The following is a 16,224-nucleotide window of genomic DNA, read 5'->3' on the forward strand; positions in this document are numbered from 1 at the left end:
GAGAAAGTCATGGCCGCCATGAAATCCAAATACCACTGTCCTCGTATGCACCAGGACATCTATGATTATATCCACTCTTGTGATACCTGTCAACGCATCAAAAGGGACACTCATGCTCGAAACCCTCCTTTAACACCTCTTCCTATCGTTGGTCGTTTTGAGAGATGGCACATGGACTTCCTGAAGTTACACAAGACTAAAGAAGGTTACCAATATGTCTTGCTTGTTGTCGATTCCTTTTCCAAATGGGTAGAAGCATTTCCAATGAAAACTCAAGAGAGCACTGATGTGGCTAGGTGTCTTTTTGAGAACATTTTCTCTCGTTTTAGCTGCCCAAAATATCTTGTCTCTGATCGTGGGAAATCTTTCATGAACAATCTCATATCATCTCTACGTGATATCTTTGAAATCAAACATTTTCTCACTTCTAGCTATCATCCCAAAACAAACAGCCAGGTTGAGAGAACCAACAGCACACTCATTCAGTGTTTTCGAGCTTATTCAGACAAAAACCAAAGCAACTAGCCATCCAAACTTCCTGGTATTTTAATGGCCTTGAGAAATTCTCCATCAACACAGTCAACTGGTTATTCTCCCTACTACATGGCATTTGGAGTTGAAATGAATTTACCCTTTGATGTCAATGCTATCCCCAAAGACAAACCCCTAGGAAACAATGCAAATTCTCAGATGCAAGATTTAATTCAAAACATCAAAATTACTCAACAAATTGCCTCTGAAAACATAAAAAAGAGCCAAGAGAAATCTAAAGAGAGATTTGATCAACATTCGAAAATTCCTGATTTTAAACTCTTTGACAAAGTGTTACTCAAGGTTCACAAAGTTCCAGTAGGACTGTCTCCAAAGCTCACTGAGAAGTACCAAGGCCCATTTATTACTATCATTTTCAAAATTATTTCATAATTTAACGACAATTATATGTTTCAAGAATGTAATAGCGTTTCATTTTAAAGAAATTTAAATACGTGATAAAAACCCTTTAAAGATATCGATTTTCGCTGTTTAGACAGTTGGCCCCGTTCCTCTTCTGTCATACTTTTTAAGTTTGGAAGGTATCTGTTTCAAACTTCAAACACTTGTTCATGGCCCCTAATGTAAAATTAGCTGTTCCCAATAATAAAATAATATCATTAACCTGACATTTATATAGATAGGAAATTGCATTGATCACAATGTAATTTATTTGCTGGAGCACTCAACAAACTTTATTTTTGGGACCTTCGCATCCATTCCCATTTTTCGGAGGACTTGCTAATTTTAATAATTCTGAATCAAGGATTTTCGGAACATTGTTGTAACCAGGCTTGGAGTAGGGTGTCATACCGGATGAATGCTGTTACCAAGGCGTAGAATATGGTAAGCATATAAAAGTAGTATAAAATATTCATAAATTGAAACTAAGGTTGGTTTTGAAAATGGTATGAGAATATGTGGCTGTTGGTTGGATATCTTTGGTAAATAATGTGTTTTAAGAAATAAAATTGGATATGACCGAGATATTTGTATATAATCTGAATAGCGGTTAGCACGCTTCCTCTGAGAATATAGCAAAATTCTTTGTCGGACATGACGATATTGGAGTACCGTAGAGTTTATGTCCAATGAGATCAGACAAGAATTCGAAGCAGAAATAATGAATTGTACATTATTTAATAAATGACAAAGCCAGTAACATTGGAGTTCCTCCCATGAACATGAACACACATTTTTTTAATCAATTGATGCCATTAGAGCATGTTCAATAAATTTATCAAGTTTTAATTTCCTTTGGGTTGAAATACAAAAAAAAAATGCAATTTTTGGAATTCAACTTCGGTGGCGAAAGGAAGTACTGACGACGCAAAAAAAAGTTATGTTAGACATCTATCTGTCATGCTCTATGATCTCGGGCATTATGTTGTTACTATCGTTTGGTTGCTAGCATATAAAGATCTCACAGTATTATGAATTTGGAGAAGAGTTAAACTAACTGGATCAAAAGCAAAACTCCCTTTACCTCCTGTTTTCCAGTAAACGAAAGCTATAGACCATATATGTTCTAGCTGAAAGTGGGGATCAGACATGAGTCCGGTTACTTTAAAAAAAAATCAATTGATTAAATTACAGTTACATTGGTCTTTATAATTTTGTAATCGATTAAATTAATGATACACGATTTTTAAAATGTAATAAATTAAATTTATAATTACATAAAAGTAACCATGATTGTATATGATTACAATTAGGCTGGCTGAAATTAATTCTATGTTTAACGTCACCTGAAAACTTCAAAACCTGCGAGAGAGGGAGAAAAGATTAAACAAAAATTTCAAACAAATCAATATTTACCCATGAATAAAAATACTGTTAACATCCGTGCATCATGTAGGCTTATTACATGTTTAATTTTTAATAATAATTTAATAATTTTTAGTAAATCTGTCAGTATAAATGATGGACTCATCTTAAATATACCTCTTAAAGGACCCATATGTTGTCTATTCATATTAAATGCATCTTTAGTTGCTAAAATCAAAGCAAACCGGAATACAAACTTAGGAAAATACCGATCTGTTTTTTGTTTTTTTTCTTCGGAATTGCAAATTTCTCCGAAATCTACTCTCGCGGGTAACGTTAAACATAAAACTATCTTTGGACAGCCTTAATTATATTACTTTTGATAAATTTCTGTACATAATCAGAAAAGTTTTAAGGTTAAAACAATTTTATTGTATGATTGAATAATTCATTTCTCTCTGATTAATTGAGATCCAACAATGTAGAAAAATAGCACGTTAAATTCACCTGCACGTGACCTTCCAGGTGAATATAAGGATTTATTTTTCTCCACATTAGACTAAAAATAGATTGGGAAATTCCAAATTGATACAAATAGTTTTGGAAAGTTGTTTCACTTGCACCTGAGTTCACTCATATGAAGATAACAATAAGGCACATTGATTCTTGGGTGAGGGGGAAGTTGCGGGAGGCCTGTCCCTCTCCCCACCTTTTGATAATGTAAAGATTTAATTTAAAGATATCCGCTCCTCAGCGAGGAATGATAACTCTTAAAATTATCATTTAATTAAAGGAGTCTCAACATAAAGCTTGAAATTTTCATTTCATGCATCTCAATAAGAATCAAAGTTCTTTGAAGTCTTAGAAATGGTCTTGTAAAAAGTTGACATTTGTACCTCATAAAATACCTTTTTAGAAAAATTGACTTTTCCTAATCTAGCCTTAGAAACCAATGTTTATTAGCATGATAGTTACTCATGATATGAAATTAGAAGTGACCTGTGATGTCTTGCAATGATAGCTGAAGTTTTTTACACTATATATTGTATTACAATTGAAGTCAATAGAAGAACTAATGTAGTGTATCTATACTTATAAATTAATAAATTTTGCAAATAAACTCCGAAACGGGTGCACCAGAGTTCTTACTTACTCCTCTAACAATACACTAGATACAAGCTGATGTCCGTAAACTATATTTAGATTTCACTCGCATAGTAAGTATCGTACATTAAATTAAAAGTCTACTTTCATTTTCTATAAACAGCCATGAAATAGCTAAAACGTGAGTAAGGTGGCGTTTCCGGTTGGCGGATCTAAGTTACTGGCAATTTTTAATGAAACTGACAACAAGCAATCGTTTATTTATTACAGAAAACGTCATCACTGAATTATTCAATCAAAACTCGATTTAAATTATATAAAAGAAATAAGCTGTGATAACCGATTAAAAAGGGAAATGTGCAAAATATTTTTGTCATTCACCGATCTTCATATTGACGGAAGCTTCTAGAACATCATATAGCATCGAGCCCGATGTTAAGAAAAAAACGAGGCGATTATAGCTACATGACCATAAAAAAGCTTTTGTGTAAATGGTCATAATTGAAATAATGGTAAATCACTGATAACACTCTAAGTTGTGAATATGATTATATGTCGAAAGACTATTACATATACATGTATGTAGTAGGTTTTCCTAATAAATCTATCGGTAAAATTTGTATATATTCCTTACTGAGAGCAATCGTGGCAACGAACCCGAAATACAATTTGTTCTTCGTAATAAACTTGCTTACATGAAAAGAGAAAATTAATGAAAAAGGTATTGTTCAAATACAATTAAAGATGTAATATTTTCCGCTTTAATCAATGCACAGTTAATTTCTGAATACAATCTTTTATAGCTGCAATAATGTAGCCCTCTCCTTTTTTGAAAGGGGCGGGGGGCAGAGAGAGAGAGAGGCCAGAAAATATCAGATCCAAAAAAAAAAAATAAATAAAAAATAAAAAAAATAATAATAAAAAAATAAAAATCGGAGAGAGCTACATTATTGCAGCTTAGTCTTTTGTATCAAATACTCAGCCTATTCATAGGGCGTTAAAAGCTAATTTTTACACAGGTACTTGGTTCTTGGTTTATAAATATGTATGTACCTATTATTGATAGGTAAAAAAGTAAAATACATTTTTACATATCAATAAGGTACAAACATATTTATAAACCAAGACCCAAGTACCTGTGAATTTTTAACCCCCCCCCCCCCCCCCCCAATCAATTTATTATAAAAATGTGCATATTCGTTGCTTTTATCCTTGACGGAAATGAAATAAGAGCATCTGAAGTACAATATCCATAACATGGTATAACAGGTTTCACAATAAACGTCAATTAATGATTTTCAAGTTTAAAAAAATAATAATAAAATAAAACAAACACAAAAACGGAGGTTGGGGTGGATAGGTAAATCTACTTCCTGCGGGATTTGAGCAAAGTATTTGTTCCTGCTATAAGCCTGTAGGCTGTCAGTAGAGAACTACAATATATTTTCTGTCGGTAGTGGTATAAATTCAATTCCCCGCGCTTGCGCGGGATTTCCTCTAGTAATTATATATAAAAAAAAAAAAAAACATGCAATTTTCTCCAAATGCCTGGATACCTAAAATAAATATATTTTCTTGATCGATTTTTAATTAGAAAATTGACAATGGGTGCTTTTATTCGCATTTCCTGAAAATATTTTTGAGATTTGATAATTTCATCTATATAATATGATCAACTATAATGATGAACTTTGAAGAAATACCATAGGTAAATACACATTATACTTTCAGAATTCAGAGACATTTTTGTGAACATTTTCAATTAATCAACTCCCGATTTTCCGAACCTGAGGATCGGACTACCTTGAATTTTAAGGATAAAAATTTTCAATGAAAACTCCCCCCTCCCCTCGTTTATGGACCCTAACATCCCACCAAATAAAATTTTTAGTTGGGGGAATTCTTTTCTTATTTTTTGGCCGGGGTTGGGGGGGGGGAGGGGGCTAGTAAAAAATTTGTTTTCAGGTAAGTTGTCAATTTTTTTCCTTATAATGCACCCTTTTTCAAATTCAATCCTATATATATATATATATATATATATATATATATATATATATATATATATATATATATATATATATATATATATATATATATATATATATCCCCTTTATTTTTTCTACACTGCACCTAAAATAGAATTGAAAATTCCAAAATAATACTATACAATTTTTGCTGGATTTTGAGGTCAATACGATGATTTAGACACCTGAGGAGTACAATGTTTGTTTGCCCGCTACAAGCCCAGTGCATGTATTTTATCTATGAATCGGTGAATTTGTAACAAAGAGTGTGAGAGAAAATTCTAGAATTTATATCTTTAAATTTTATTATTGATAGGTTCCAAATACTATTTTATGGGTATATAAATAGAGTAATTCAAAAAATCCAAAACCAAAAACAATACAAAAACACTGATCTTGCAAACTGTAGAACAAGTACGTATGTCCCATCGACCCAGAATTCCATTATTGCTAACACAATTCTTTCTTTAATTCTCTGTATTTAAACTCTTATTTTAACAAAAATCAAAAGGGGGTTCGAACCCCTCTTCTAGATCCAACAAAGGAGAGTATATTGTCAAAATATGTTGGTAAAAATATTTTTTTATGATGTACATGTATTGGTTTTTGCGTGAGAACAGCAGCAGTTTATTTTCTTCTTCATAAGCTTATAGAAGTTTTAGAAAGTAATCTATTTTTTTCCAAACAAATCTAGATTCTGACAGGATTTTTGTCCACGTTAAACCACCATAAACAAGGGTTTGACACTTGTCGGACGATTTAGCCAATTGTAAAGGATATGATGTGTACGTCAATTCATTTTACAGGTTATATAAAGGTTGTGTAAACCCGGATTTTAATGTGTCCCTACTTAAATCGAAAAATTGAGTCAACACTATGGTAAGATAAAATTTCTATATTTTTTTTTTACTTCAAGTTTGCAAAATTCAATGCAATTAAATATATGCGAGAAATGTATATATTTTCATTTTGATTGAAGGTTCATTTGTCATCCCCAAATTTAAATTATGCATTGCTAATTTACATCAAAATGAAATTATCTGACTTAAATTTTGGCTATAGATAAACCATACAGTAATATATAGCATGAATTTCAGGTCGTTGTATTCTATTACATGTGCATCCGAAGTTACAACACAATTATCTTTTGATCCATTTTTTTCTCTCTGTTTTATGACCACTCTTACGCCAGTTTATTTAAACAATCTTGACACATGAGAACTGCGATTTCTGGTTTGTATCTACCAAATTCATCATTAAGTAGAGAGTCGTAAATCTCTCTTATGAAATCTTACACAAAAGCATCTGTGCTAAGCCATACTTTCCAATGATTTTATATGAACCATTGCAAAGAGGGCAACTGCAAGTTAAAGTATTCGAATTATGCAAAGAAAGCTGGGATAGACTTCGAAGACAGCATTGGAGGTTTGGATATACCGGTATGTCACGAGCGTTTTTGCTACACAGAGTAAAGCAAAATAAATTTTTAACGTTTCTCAAAATTACATTTTTTTTTTTTGCTTTAAACAATAATTGTTTTATATAATTATTTTTTTTAATTTCATCAAAATTTTCGAACGCGCAGAATACTGTAAGTGGCAGCCATATTAAAGTTTCTTTGCCAGCATCATCTTTAATAAAATGATTTCGTTGGTTATTAGTGTGGGAATTAATGTTGCAGCTGTTGCAGAAAATATACATTAACAGTAACGAAAGCGGGTTATGTATTTTTTCCCGCAATAGCTACGATGGTAATTCCTGTACTAACAAACACAAAAAGGCGTGGTTTTATGGTTTATATTTATGTCTGCATAAATAAGCATATAAAGTAGGGTTAAGTGCGTTAAATATTGTATTATTGAATGTTTCACTGGTGTAAGAGCTACTGCTCAACAATTTTCACGGAACCCCTCTGATTTTATCCATCAAAACATGCATATTTTTTTTGCCCACTAACCCCCTATTATCAATTCGCATTTTGATTCTTTGTAGTTTTGATAGTTTTTGATAGTCTTCTAACATTTTTTAAAGAGAAGTTTAATTCCAGATTATAAGTTTTCAGAAAAGGAAATATGCCATTCATTGTCTATGAAAAATCCCAAGAAGTCTGGTTTCCCGCCATATTTTCAATGCCTTGTATCTCACGTATTTATATGTTCTACTTCTTTATTTTGGTTCAGATAGTGAATACATCTAAATTAAAATGACAAAAATTGAAAAGTTAATTCAGTGGAAGTAAATACTCTTGAATAAACGTTAAGTAATGATACATTCAGTCACAATGCATATTTCATTACTTTGCAATGAAAAATTGTGTTATCTGTGTATTTTTTCCATCAATAAAAACATTTTAATTGTGTCCATCCCTGATTTTGTTTCAAAGTGCACCTTGAAAGGAAAGTAATTAAAGAGCTGAAACATGCTTAAAACATTAAAATCTTCATATAAGGAAGTTCCATATATGCATGCAGTTGCCTGATTTTAACAACAGAGCAAGTTGTTTCGAAAAAATTATGACCACACGAACGATTTCTTGTAAGGTACCTTGCTAAACAACAAAGCAACACATTTGGTTGTGTCTATCTTTCAGTTTGTTTTATTATCCTCATGTGCACCATTTTAAATAAAAAAAATTAAGAAATACATACCTAGCAGTTACTATAGCCCTACCTCTGCATCAAACTCGATAATATAATGGTATGCATAGTTCACAGAAACTGTACTTGAACTTTTTAAAATTAAACAATTTATATTTATCTAATAATTATGCGTGCATTAATTCAGTTATTGCTCTCATCAATACCAATGAATTGTTGCACGCATCAATGGAACCCATGGGAACAATGAAGACTTAATTATTTGCGAGAGTTAAGCCTCAGTCAGATTTCCCGGCCGGTGGCCGTAGACCGGTGGTAATCGGTGGTGTGAACGATGCCCCAACATCGGTCCTCATCGGCCAAGTAGTCCTCAACATCTTACACAGCGATAGGCATACCCCCGCCGATGATCGTATGGCGAGTGACTCCAGAGGGAATCATTTTTGACCGGCGTGGCACCGATTACCGGCCGGACATCGGATACATGTAGTTTTCACTGACCATCCTACAAAGCTCGGCCGGTGACGCTCATACATTGGTGAACATCATTCGTGCATCAGTCGATTATGGGCCAATGTTTGGTCGAACATCGACAGATGATCGGTCGATGTCTGTTGCCCACCACTCACCCCCGATGACCTCAGATTCAACGGAACTGGAGGATGCTCGGCCATACATCGGCCAATCCTTGAAAGATGTGTTAATGATGGGTTGCCGATGAGGAGCGATGTGGGGCATCGGTGGAGACATCACTGATTTTTCACTACAACTAATTTTCTCCCGATGACCCCCACCGATTCGCCCGATGGCCTCTGTCACCGTCCGATTACCATATGGGTGTCCGGCCGGCAACCGCACCATTTTTATCAAAAAACGCATCGGTTGCCCATCGTATACCCCATCGCTGGATAATGTGACTGATACTTTTGAGTAATGCCTAGGTCACATTTAAGCCGAAGGTCGGGCGACCAAATTTTTCTCGTATCGTCGGCTGAAAAACATGATTGGGCGACGCGGAGCAGTCACATTAATTCCTAGGAACACCCATAATTTTCAAAAATTAAATAATTCTATGTCGGCGAACAGTCACCGATCATCATTCGTTAAGCCACAGTTTGATTTTCACCGTCGGGCGATATTTACGAAAACCCAATTCCTAAATGTCGACAGACCGACGACCGACTTAACGAACTCTCTGCCGATGGTCGGACGATGATCGAAGGTTAGTCGATGGACTGTTCAATGACTGCTTCATTTTAAGGAATCGGCCACCGACGCAGAAAAAAATAGGAAAAAAATATTTAAAAAAAAAAAAAAACATGGCCCGACAGACACAAAATTGGTCGGTCGACGAAAAAAGAGGTCAAAATCGGGCAAGACAACGACCGATGAACAGCCGACTGTCGCCCGAAGAATCCTATTTTTTGCCTCAAAAACCGTCGGCCGTTGGTCCTTTTTGGAATTGTGACTGAGGTTTAACAAGAATTAAAGAGAGAAAGAGAGAGGGAGGGAGAGAGAAATGCAAGACATGGTGTGCGCGCAATTCAGTTGATCAGAGCAATGCTGAATTGATTTCCATTTGTTTTCTCGATCATCAATTCAGTTGAGCTCAGTTGAGCTCAACAATGTGGTGGAATTATTGCTTTTGAAAGCAAAAATTGATTCATGCATCGGTATAAACGATTTGTTGATCTTTTTATCTTTAGTTGTCTTACAACGATTTTGATGTAGGAATTAATGCGCACTTCAATTCTTTTAGGGAGAACAATAATTTGATTGAAGAGATCTTCATTCAATTTATCTAACTGGAGATGTCGCAAATTTAAAAATAGTTCCTTTTTCTAGAAGAATTGTTAATGATATTTTAATTCACTTGAAGAGAGCAGTAATTCAATTATCATAAATATCATTAATTAATTGAATTGATGTGTACAGTAATTCACTTGAAGATGGCAGTAATTCAGCCAATTCGCGTATGAATTGAAGTATTGCTCACTTCAATTAAAATTAATTAAATTGATGATATCATTTATTTATTTAAGAGTGCAACGTTTCTATTATCAAATTGACAAGAATTAGAGAAATTGGCAAATCAGCAAATACTCATACATGTATTTCAATAAAAATTGGCATATATGTGAACGATATCAATATACATACACTGTAATTTAGTACATCGATTTAATTTTGATAAACAATATTGTTATAGTTAATGGTAAATTTAGTTTATAAATTCCTCTAAAAAGCTATTCTTCCTCAATTTCTGAGTTGAATTAAATAATATGCTCTAATCACATCTTTATCCTTGTCATAATATTCAAATTTTATGCGATGCTTTATATTTGGCGATTCAAAGTAGAACGCAATGAAATTGTCAGATCAATATCATAATGAGAAAAAAAAATCAAGTACGACTTTGAAACCATGTAGCAGTTTGCCTTGGGATTGGGTTTCACATATAGATATCCACTTGTAAACGAATAAAACATATTTTATTATATCAGTATTTTGACCTCATTTAAAAGTAAAATATGTAGTTTCGAACTTTTTTGGAAATTATTGTTATTTTTAGTATACATTGTAATATACTTAATTAATAATTTTTAAAATAAACACTCCTTTTTGTACACTAGACCAAAGAACTCTGCGTCACAATGGATGTAGAAGACAATCCGTCTTCGCTTTTAGAATCGGAATCTGACAATTCTAGTCCCCAGGATCGGCCGGTATGGAATCGAAAAATAGAATACCTTTTATCTTTATTTGGTTACAGCGTTGGACTGGGTAATATCTGGAGATTTCCATATCTTTGTATGCGAAACGGAGGAGGTAGGTGTTTTATATGTTGTAGAATTGAAAAAGATTTGTAATATTAATGTTAATTGAATAGGACTTGAATAAAATGGGCTAAATGAATTTGTGCAATGATCCGTGAAAAAGCTAAATATATGCATGGACAGAAAGTATAAATTATTTCAGCTTTTATGAGGGAATGATTAGTGCCAATTAAACTTGACATTGAAATGTGAAGATAACGAACCAGGCCATTATCATTCTCAGATGTTGTGAGCAGGGCAAGAAGGCTTCTGAAAATATCAGAGTTGGGATTATTGTGCTTTTTAACATGGTATATTGAAAAGAATGGTAAAAAATATCTTAATTTGCGAAAGACCCAAACATTTCATAGAAAAATAAATCGAATGTTGAGATATACATTCTACAGGTGCTTTCTTGGTCCCTTTCTTTGTCCTGTTATTTTTCTGTGGAGTTCCTCTTTACTTCTTGGAAGTTTCTCTGGGACAGTTTGCTGGGAAAAGTCCAGTGGTAGTGTGGTCTATTTCTCCCTTATTTACAGGTAATACCATAAAATACTGTGCACCTTTTTTATGAATATTATTTTTTAAAAAAAGATGGATTAAGTCTTTATAAACGAAGACAAAGGTATTAATAATTGAAATCTGACATATAGATACACAGATGTGATATAACCTGTTTGTTCAGTTAACCGCATAATGAATGCTAATTATTTCAAAGTATTCTAATTTTAAAAAAAATGATGATAATTTCTTTTTGGAATTCATCTGATTTTTTTTATTTCAGCTTCGTACAATGGATTTTTTTTTTATCGAAATGAAAGATGTTCAAGACATTGAATCACATTTGCATCTTAAGAAATATTTATTCTTAAGAATTATGATAAGATATTGAAGGCTTTCAATATTTGCTTATTCTGTATGTGGTGTTTTAGGACTCGGATGGCTCATGATGATAATCTCCTTAGTGGTCTCGTGGTACTACAATACGGTCATTGCTTGGGTTATCTATTACTTTGTCCATTCATTCTTTCCAAATATCCCATGGGCCACATGTGATAACTGGTGGAACACAGAAAAGTGTATTGTCAGCCTCAAGGATAGATCAAGTTTAAACAACTCTCTTCCACTGATGAACCAGTCTTTGGTAGCAGCTGTTATTATAAGTCAAAACGAATCCCTCTACTCATCCAACGTGTCCTATGTCAGTCAGAATTTGACTTATAACACTGCAGCGTATGAATTCTGGGAGTATGTTTCTATTAAGAAGATTAATTTATTTCATGTTTCAGAGAAGATTGTATTGCAAACCGAAAGAGATCCTGGTCACGGCACCAAAACTATCACGTAATTTTTTTTTTATAAATTGTATACGCCATTTAGAACTGAATAGTTATAATTTGAAATTTTCCCATAACTTTTAGGTATAATGTCCTTAGGCGTTCTGAAGGCATAGAGTATCCTGGTTTGGTTCAATGGCACCTCGTTTTAGTTCTGTTTGCTTCTTGGCTATTGACGTTTGTATGCCTTCTCAAAGGTGTACATTCAGTTGGAAAGGTACACTTGTAGTGTTGATTTATGCTTGCATTATTCATACATTCTTGTAAACTGTAATGGGTTTTAAGTTAAATTCCATAAATTATATCTTAAATCAACACAACAGTTATCTGAACTACATGATACGAAGACTTTTTTCTTCAAATACATTGGAATCTTTCAGGAATAATTCGGATAATTTTCTTTCAAGTTTGCTATATGCAATTTATTTAAGGTTGTGTACGTGACAGTAACTTTTCCATACATACTGTTGACAATTATTCTCATCCGTGGCCTGACGCTTGATGGAGCTATAGATGGAGTACTTTTCTATTTGAAACCAGATTTTTCCAAAGTTTTAAACTTTCAAGTAAGCATTTTACGAAATGTGAATGTGTACGATAAAAAATTGCTGAACATTTTAGCGAAGAGCACTCATCATTTTTCATTAAAATACGTTGTCCACGGTTAACTAGACAATTCTCATACGTTCTAGCCAAATGGCTTAAACTACTTGTATTAGTATTTTGATATCTTGGGTATTTTTTAAAGATTTATTTCGTTTGAAGGTGTGGGTTGAGGCGGGAATGCAAGTTTTCTTTTCTCTTGGTCCTGCTTGGGGAGGACTCATCACAATGTCAAGTTTCAATAAGTTTAACAACAAGTGCATGAAGTGAGTATATCATGCGTATAATAAATGAACAAAGATTCGATCTATATAAAAACATTGACTTTTCTGATTTGTTTGTCGATTTTTAACAGGGATGCCTGGTATGGTACGTTGGCTGATGGTCTGACAAGCTTCTACGCTGGCTTTGTTGTCTTCTCTATTTTGGGATTTATGGCTCACAATGTCGACATGACAATGGAAGAAATTTCAAAATCAGCCACAGGTAATATTTTATATATATATATATATATATATATATATATATATATATATATATATATATATATATATATATATATATATATATATATATATATATATATATATATGTGAGATAAATGATCCTGACTGCTGTGTAAGTAAGTACATGTGTATTATATTTTGTCAGGACCTGGACTGGTGTTTATAGCATACCCAGAAGCCTTAACAAAACTCCCGATGCCACATCTGTGGGGGGTCCTGTTTTTCCTCATGTTGATTACTGTCGGAGTTGACAGCCAGGTAAGTAAATACTATTATCAATCTCTATTTATATCACGGGGAACCGTTCCCCCCATGATTTTTTTTTTACAAAATGAAATCCATGAAAGTAAGAATTTCTTCAAGGGAAATGTGTGTATATATATATATATATATATATATATATATATATATATATATATATATATATATATATATATATATATATATATATATATATATATATGTTTTTGTTTAAATTCATATTGCTTATTTTTATAAACCTTCATTTTCAGTTCGGAATGTTTGAAACTGTTGCTAGTGGGCTAGCGGACATATTCCCTAAGCAGTTGAATTCGAGAAAAGTCCAGACAACGGCCATTTTGTGTGTCGTTCTCTTTTTGCTGGGAATTCCTTTCACAACTAATGTAAATTTTAATATAATAAAAGCGTTTTAGTTTGTATTATCAAGACATCTTTATAGCATTTTCATATACATATACATGCACTCTAAATTCACTGATGGGGGGTTGTAATTTTCGGTGACCAGGAAATCACATTCCCAGGAACCAATGTTTTTCCTAAAATCAAGAATTTTGTTCCCACGACAATAAGTTATCTTACAGTGCATTCAATAGTAAAAAGGAAATACGAAAAGGCTTCAAACATCGTAATTTTCTCGCTTTTTGTTTGTCTTACAAATTTCGTAAACATACGTATAGTGTAAGAACACTCGAAATATACTAAATATCACTTTCTATTTTATGTCTAGGGAGGAATATTCATTTTCCAGCTGATAGACTGGTACGCTTCCACTTTCTGCATTATGTTTGGTTCATTCTTAGAATGTGTCGTTATTGCATGGGTCTATGGTAAGGAAAAGAACGTTGATACAAACTTTATACAGTGCATAAATGAATTTGAATTGAAATATGATTTTAACCATTTCAGGGTTGTAACAGAAATTTTGATACATCAATGCTAATGGTTACAGGTGCAGAGCGCTTCAGTCGAGACGTAGAGCTGATGATAGGAAGACGTGTCCCCCTCCCCATGAGGATAAGTTGGTGTATAGTTACACCATTATTTATGTTGGTAAGATGATATTAATAAAAAGAATTCATTTTGTTGTGTTGAGGGACATGTTAGTAAACTTTAATAACGAAGCCAGAGTATTGGGAGAAAATTTCAGTTTCAGATTTGTAGGAACACGAAAATTCCGTAAGTCCTGGTGAGACTACCCAGAAATTGCAAACATGCTTAACTGAGTATACAGTGAACTTCAATGAAGCTCTTAAGAACTTTTGTTAATGCTTACTACATACCAGTACGTATTTTTTTTTTATAATTCTGTCCATATAATTAATCTTTGGAACTATCACTTGTTCTTTGAAAGTATCAATAGAAAAAAGTGATTTAAAGTGTGTGCCCAATGTAAGGCTTTTTATGAATTATTTTTTCTCCTAATTAACAGAAAGAAATATAAAAGATTACTTTTCTGTCTTTGAAGGTGCTATTTCTGATGTCAATGATTATGTATGCCCCACCAAACTCAGCTAGTTATACGTATCCAGAATTCGCCATTGGAATCGGTCAGTTTTTCGCCATACTCCCTCTGTTACCAATACCAGTACTGATGATTTGGCAACTCCTTCGATCCAAGGGACCATTCACTAAGGTATCATGTAATTCAAAGTTGAGAATAATGGATGCAATGTACACGTATAATCCAGATTTACTGTATGCAATGTACATTATCTTAAATCGAAGGATAAGAAGAATTTGATCCTAGAATTCTGTTGCTTGCTCTTGTTTCTAAGTTTTTGGCACCACCTTAAGGTCTGGGTGAAGAGGAAAGATCAATTACGTACGGACATGTATGGTAGACTTTTCATCAACATTATTACATTTAGGGGCGAGCCAAAAAAATGCACATGTATACGAAATCTATCTATTTTGAATTTTTTCCCTTCTTAACGTTTTGAAAACTATCTTGAACAATTTCACACCCATAATTATGATGACAAATTATCCATTAATCAAAATTTTTATGACATCTGGATAAGGGGTTATGTACGGTGACGGAATTTAGATGACCATACCAGTACACCAAAATATTATAATATCGTTTGCTTTTTGTTTTAGTATATATTACACCATCTTCTATTGCAGAGGATAAAGACTCTTGCTCGTCCGGATTCCAGCTGGGGACCTAACAGTAAACGTCACTGGCAGACGTACAAAATGTATGAATATAAGGGTGGACTAATAAACAGAATCAAAGTGAATCTACTGGGAGATAATTAAAATTATAATGTATTTTAGAATATATTTATTGCTCTGCAGTCAAGCTGATGCAAAGGAAATATAGAAATTTTAATATTGTGTGGCATTTTATAAATATTTATTAAAGCAGCTATAATCTTATTAATAAAAGATAACTTTATTCTGTTTTTTCATAAGTCAGTAGAATAATAACATTTCACATATCACTATGATTTGTATATTGTAACATAGTGCCAAGTGTCATTTACAAAAAAGAAAGATATTTCTTACGTATTTGCATACTTGACATTTTGCAAAAGGATTCTATAGGTTGGGAGTAAAATCAAATCCAAGAATGTTAACTAAAGTTGATTACAATATCCAACATCATGAACATTGATCTTCCAAATACAGTTAAGTAATTGGTTTGCATGTAATTTCATTATTCAAACGAATCT

The 16,224-nt window shown here is 33.0% G+C and overlaps 1 protein-coding gene across 1 annotated transcript; it reads left to right on the forward strand.

Moving 5' to 3' along the window:
- Positions 1-603: 603 nt before the first annotated feature.
- On the forward strand, positions 604-15,947 carry LOC133172398 (sodium-dependent proline transporter-like). The gene is made up of 14 exons (XM_061307275.1): positions 604-849; positions 10,657-10,852; positions 11,247-11,378; positions 11,772-12,087; positions 12,261-12,393; positions 12,608-12,742; positions 12,942-13,045; positions 13,135-13,265; positions 13,431-13,543; positions 13,798-13,929; positions 14,274-14,373; positions 14,496-14,596; positions 15,012-15,179; positions 15,674-15,947. The coding sequence occupies exons 1-14, from the start codon at positions 604-606 to the stop codon at positions 15,806-15,808; spliced, it is 2,142 nt and encodes a 713-aa protein (XP_061163259.1). The 3' UTR covers positions 15,809-15,947.
- Positions 15,948-16,224: the final 277 nt, after the last annotated feature.

This window comes from Saccostrea echinata, unplaced genomic scaffold, assembly GCF_033153115.1.
Source record: "Saccostrea echinata isolate AGI-Se365-2 ecotype Australia unplaced genomic scaffold, CSIRO_AGI_Sech_v1 ptg000054l, whole genome shotgun sequence".
Lineage (NCBI taxonomy): Eukaryota > Metazoa > Mollusca > Bivalvia > Ostreida > Ostreidae > Saccostrea > Saccostrea echinata.

Bases quoted from the DNA above. Each gene is read 5' to 3' on its own strand.
- LOC133172398 (XM_061307275.1), top strand. From the start codon at position 604: ATGGCATTTGGAGTTGAAATGAATTTACCCTTTGATGTCAATGCTATC. The intron at 12,394-12,607 runs GTACACTTGTAG...AATTTATTTAAG, and splicing joins GTGTACATTCAGTTGGAAAG to GTTGTGTACGTGACAGTAAC. The intron at 14,597-15,011 runs GTAAGATGATAT...CTGTCTTTGAAG, and splicing joins TTACACCATTATTTATGTTG to GTGCTATTTCTGATGTCAAT.